At 27.2% G+C, this 5,973-nt stretch overlaps 1 protein-coding gene across 1 annotated transcript; it reads left to right on the top strand.

The window, feature by feature from the left end:
• Positions 1-1,184: 1,184 nt before the first annotated feature.
• On the top strand, positions 1,185-3,713 carry LOC124932209 (heavy metal-associated isoprenylated plant protein 3-like). The gene is made up of 5 exons (XM_047472827.1): positions 1,185-1,248; positions 1,338-1,494; positions 1,607-1,857; positions 2,690-2,768; positions 2,945-3,713. The coding sequence occupies exons 1-5, from the start codon at positions 1,240-1,242 to the stop codon at positions 3,580-3,582; spliced, it is 1,134 nt and encodes a 377-aa protein (XP_047328783.1). The 5' UTR covers positions 1,185-1,239; the 3' UTR covers positions 3,583-3,713.
• Positions 3,714-5,973: the final 2,260 nt, after the last annotated feature.

The following is a 5,973-nucleotide window of genomic DNA, read 5'->3' as shown; positions in this document are numbered from 1 at the left end:
ACTTATATTAAATTCTTATCCTATATACAAAACTAATCAACTATATACAACTTATACAATTTCTTATAATCCATACAAAACATTAATAACCTATACAACTTATACTCATTGCAATACACCTTATACCTTATATAATTTTCAAATATTTGATTCAAAGAGACTGATTTAAAAATGTATTTATTCTGTTTGTTTAATTGGAATAAAGTAAATTTATTTAAAAATATTCATTGCGTGTTGATTTTAAAGATATAGTACTTTTTTTATTAAATTTAAAATATATTAATATTAATATAAAAATAAAATAAATTTTAATTTTAAAAATAAAAAATAAAAAATATTTTAATATTTTAATTAATTAATTAAATAATTTAATTAATTAATTTAGTGACGTTATTAGTTAGAAAGTGAATAAAATAATGTTTTAAATTATTCGTATATTTAAAAAAACATCAAAAGCAAAACCGACTAAAGGTATTGTTCGGTTTTGAATTATTCAAATAATAAATAAAAAAATCAAATATCACTCCACTCTCCTTTTTTTTCTTCATCAAATCAATCTATTCATTTATCAAAATATTAAAATACTCTTTATTGTATTTTTTTTATATATATTAATATCTTTCAATTTATTTTATAAAAAAAATCAAAACCCTCATAAAATCATTCCCATCATTCATTTTGTTTCCTCTATTATTTCAATAAACCTAATCGAACAAGGTTAAAGTTTAAACAATTTTATAATATTAAAAGTTGAAAAGAGTAAAATAAAAATAAATTACGAATAAATAGGTTTTGTTTTTCGGGATTTTCTTTTTAATAATATTTTTTTTTATAAATAATTTTCTTTTTACGAAAAAATAGGCTTTATGATTATTATTTTAATCATCAAAATTAGATTAACGTCTGACTCATAGTTTTCATTTATCAAAATGACTATTATCAAATTAAAAATACCATATTTTATTATTATTAAATTTTAAATTAAAAATTAAATTTTTTTAAATAATTAAACTAATTAAAAATATAAATAATTTATTTGATTTTTTTATCAATTAATATATTTTATATAAAACTAAAAAAAACAAATATTTTTTAAGTTACATTTTCAAACCAAATTAATTTATTTTTTCCATATCCCTATAAATCTCTGACATTGTCACCTGTTTCCATCGCTTCACTCAATATATTCTTTCTTTTTTCTCTCTCTCCCTCCTCAGAAACTCCGTCAATAATACAAACATGGGTGAAGTGAGTTTCCTAATCAATATTCAATCATCCTTTAAATCAACACAATAATAATTGTTTATTTCATCTAATTTTCACCAATTCTTTCTCAGAATGATGCAAAAACAGAAGATCCCAAGAAACCAGACGCCGTCCCTGCCGGCGAAGAAAACAAGAACGATACCGCCGTCGTCATTATTCTCAAGCTCAACCTACATTGCGACGGCTGCGCCAAGAAACTCAACCGTTCCATTCGCAACAATTTCCAAGGTATATTTTCGATCTAAAATTCTTTCAAGATTAAACTTTTAATTAATCAACAATCATCGTAATTTTATGTTTGATTGACAATCAACATGATAATTGTTGATTTTAATTAAAGGTGTGGATGAAGTGATGACGGATCTTGAAAACAACAAGCTGACAGTAAAGGGGAGGGTGGACCCGGCAAATCTAATCCAGAAGTTAGAGATGAAGACTCGCCGGAAAATTGAACTTCTCTCTCCTCTCCCAACAACCGCCGGCGCCGGCGACGGCAACGGCAACGATGACGACAAAAAGCTTGACGATAAAACCGAGAAGAAGCCTGAACAATCTGAAACTAACAAAGAGGTAGAAGAAAAGCCTAAAGAGGTCATTAATTCATTACTTTTTATATTAAATACTTGACTTATTTTTAAAATATTTATTTTTTAAAGGTGATTAAACAGTAGACACATGAGTATATGAATTCTTTTTCTCATAAAAAAATGTTTAGAAATAAAATTTAATGGTAAATTATAAAACAATAATTGCTTCAAAAGGGTTTGAATTCATACATGACACGATTCTATAAATACAATCTATTAAAAAAAGATTGTACTAATACTATAGAGTTTTGAAAATATTACTTTTAATATTTTACAAAAGTAATCTTAAAAGTGTCCTTTCATAAAAGAGTTTCAAAGTTCAAATAATATTGTCTAAAATTGTAAATATTTTTGTTTGGATTGTGGTTAAGTTTTTAAAATAAAAAAGGAATATGTTTATTTTCAGATTATGATTATTTGAATAACATAATTCCGAAAAGTTAAGTGGATAGTTTTCTTTTTAAAGGATTTTTATATGTAATGAAAAAATAAATTATAAAATAGGTAATTAGTATTTTAATTAATGATTTGTTTGAGAATGAAATAGACAAAAAGATGATGACGACTAATGAAAAAATTATTAAATAACACAACTACTACACATGATAACCTTGAGTTTTTTTTTAATCTCTTCATTTTTTTTTTTATAATATTGACTAATGTTGTGACATATATTTTTTGGTTTAGATTTTGTACATCGGTGTCGTTTTCAAGTGGATCAACGGAAATAGTATCTCTTTTTAATTAACATTTTTGTAATTAAAGTATAAAAATAAATAAATAAATGGTTGAAGATTAACTATTTAATTGTGTTATTATTTTGCGTGATGGTGCAGATTACGGTGGTGTTGAAGATTCGTTTGCATTGTGAAGATTGCATGCATAAAATAAAAAGAGTTATAAAGAAATATGATGGTAACGTATTCTTTAAATACATTTAATAATACTTACTTTTTGAGGGGGTTTTTAAACTATTATAAACACTTTTGGTTTGGTTTATTTATTTTTGTGCACTACACTATTCTTAGCTTTTTCTACAATAATTAAAGAGATTTCATTAACAATAAATTATTCTTATTCATTTTAAACAGGAGTAAAGTCTGTTGATTTTGAAGCGGTTAAAAACTTAGTTAAGGTGGTTGGAGTAATCGACGTGAATTCCCTTGTTTCATATCTGAAAGATAAACTAAAGAGAAGCGTGGAAATAATCCCAAATAAGAAAGATGGTCATGACGAAAAAATCGTACAAAAAGAAGCTAGTGGAGAGGAGGAGGAAGAAGAAAAAGGTGGTGCCAAGGTAGACGCGAAAGAGAAGGCGAAGGTTATAGAGACTAGTGATCGTGAAGGGGACAAAAAAGAGAAGGAAAGTGATACAAACAATGGAAAGGGAGTCGCAAGTGTAGAAGAAAAAGCGGTTAGGGTTGATGAGGCGAAAGTTGAAACAAACAAAATGGAGTATTATGGACAAACCGATAATTCATACTATACAATGCCACCACCAATGCCTATTAACCATGTTTACATCAATCACGGTCATAACTATGGTTATGGAATGCCATCGGATCAAAGCCAAGGATCATACAACTCCGATCCAGGCTTCGTCAACTATCCACATCAAGGTAATTATCATAACGAGGGATATTACAATTTACAACAATATCCCCAATCACCAGGTCCTTACGATGCTTTTAGCGACGAAAATCCTAATGCTAGTTGTTATGTCATGTGAAGACCTACATTATTGTGGTTGTGATCAATAATTAATACTTGTAACATATTGTAGTTAATTGGATGAATGTGGTTATGCAAGTAATTATCAACCCACACATGGAAGAGGGTTTCAATAATAATATATTAGGATTTTTGTTATCCTTTACAATTGCCATACACATGTATTACTAATTAGTTCAATAATTGATTCTTCAAGGAATAAAATTAACCTCTTAGAAGACATCTATATACATCATTTTCTTCAATAATTGTTGCAAACAAACAATGGTGCCAGTTGTGATTTGGATTATAAAATTTAAATAAAAGAAATCAAAATTGTCAAACTTTGATTTGGTAAAGTGATCAGATAGGTATGAAAAGAATAAGGGAAGTTAAATCAAATTTTCCCAAATAAGAGATTAATGAAATGATTATATCTTTTCAAAAAAATAGATCATTTTGATAAACGAGTTAAAGGACAACACCATAACCAAATTGTAGCTATTATAACTTTCATTATAAGTAATGTTTGAAATTATTTATCATAAATTAATAAAAATATATATCATTAAAAGAGAAGAATTACAAGAAGAAATCATAACTTTGAAGGAGATGTTGTACTCATGTTTGTTTTTTTATAGTTCACAATTAATTTGTTCATTTTTTTCATGTTTTTATTTATTTATTTTATTTTCCTTTCTTCTTTATGGACCACTGTCACATCAATGAATTTGTCCATTGATTTTTGTAATTTATGAATCACAATATATTTTAATTTAATTAAAAATTCAAAATATTGATTCATTTTCCACGTTATTTTAAAGATACTGGCCTTTACAAAATTGTTTATAATTATAAATATATATAATTGACTGTGTTTACATTTTTTTAATAATAATCAAAGCAAAGTTAAAAAAGACATGCATTAATTATGTCATATATAAATAATATAACAATATTCCTTAATTTGGAATATATCCTTGTATTCATATAAGTCGAATTCCCGAAAAACAAATAGAGCCAAAATATATCACTTTAGTCACCCCGTTTTGGCCTTTCGGTTCCCAATTCCACACGGAACAAATTTGAGAGAGGTTCATGAATAGTTAGAAAAATGATATTTTGTTAATTCAAGTTTTTCTTTTCACTTTAAAATTAAAATTTACCTCTTTTTAATATATAAGGGATTAAACTAATTATTTAATTTTATTTTTAAACGAATGTATATCCGTAGAAATAAAACAATAAAAATATGCAAGACAAAAAGATCTCTTCGTCAATAGGCTTAGACATAATCTAAGAATTTGTACAGAAAAGAAAAGAAGACTAGGCTTAAACCTGACACATCATAATTGTGTTAGGAATTTTGAAAGGAATGATATTTTTATACTGTAATCAAGTGAAGGGAGAGAAGAAATGCACAATTTATCCAAATTTAAAAACAGGAGATCAAGCACATAATAAAACAACACCAGATTTACGTGGAAAATCCTCTCAATCCGGAGAGTAAATAACCACGGGACTAACCGACAAATTTCACTATAAACAAGAACGGATAGAAATGTTTTCCTAAATTTCAAACCCAAAGTTAAGGTATATACAAAAAGAGAAAACAAATTTCATTCAGACTTAAGCTAGTCTAAATTGTTGGGTCAACTCATTTGGCAGCTGAGCCTGACAAATTAATAAAGCTCATTAGGGCATATTTAATTAAGAAAAAAAACACAACAGTTTGAGTTGTTTTTTTTCTCTCCCTCTTCTAGTAGTTCTTCCTCCATTGAAACATCAATTCCTCCATTAAAGCAGCAGGTTCTTCTTCTGATTTCCTTTATCTTTTCTCCATTTGGTTAGCCATTTTAGTGATGATGATAATGTATGTGAATGACAAGTTAGGATGAGATTAATTAATAATTTTGATTAGATTACCTATAGGCTTGTATTAAACAACATCATATATCCATTTGATATAGTGAATGATTTAAGTGGCCGAAGTGTCCCGTGGTTTTTACCTAATTTGAGTTTTCCATGTAAAATCTTGGTGTCTTGCTATCTGTTTCATTGATTGCTTGATTGTTTGATGCTCAATTGAATTGACTGTCTATTTGATTATACAAAAGGGGAAAAAGAATTGTTAGACCTTTGTTTTAGCTTGTCTATTTTTGGATTGCTAAACAGGTGCTATTATTCGATTTCTTCAACAAATGGTATCATAGCTGAGTTCGTTTGTTGGTAATTCTTGTATAATTCAAATAGAAGAATCGTTGAGTAGTAATGGCACGATGATCAAACTCACAACTACCAATTACACAATCTGGAAGTCACGGGTGGAGGACTTATTGTGTAATTGTGATTATGAAGACACTATTTTGGGTGATAAAAGCAAACCAGAGGCTATGACAGATGCAAATTG

The sequence above is a fragment of the Impatiens glandulifera genome, chromosome 3, assembly GCF_907164915.1.
Source record: "Impatiens glandulifera chromosome 3, dImpGla2.1, whole genome shotgun sequence".
NCBI lineage: Eukaryota > Viridiplantae > Streptophyta > Magnoliopsida > Ericales > Balsaminaceae > Impatiens > Impatiens glandulifera.
The sequence above is the reverse complement of the archived record's forward strand: the minus strand, read 5'-3'. Positions and strand labels throughout refer to the sequence as shown.

Coding starts and splice junctions, on each gene's coding strand:
- LOC124932209 (XM_047472827.1), top strand. Junction 1,495..1,606: donor CATTCGCAACAATTTCCAAG/GTATATTTTCGA, acceptor TTTTAATTAAAG/GTGTGGATGAAGTGATGACG. Junction 2,769..2,944: donor AGTTATAAAGAAATATGATG/GTAACGTATTCT, acceptor CATTTTAAACAG/GAGTAAAGTCTGTTGATTTT.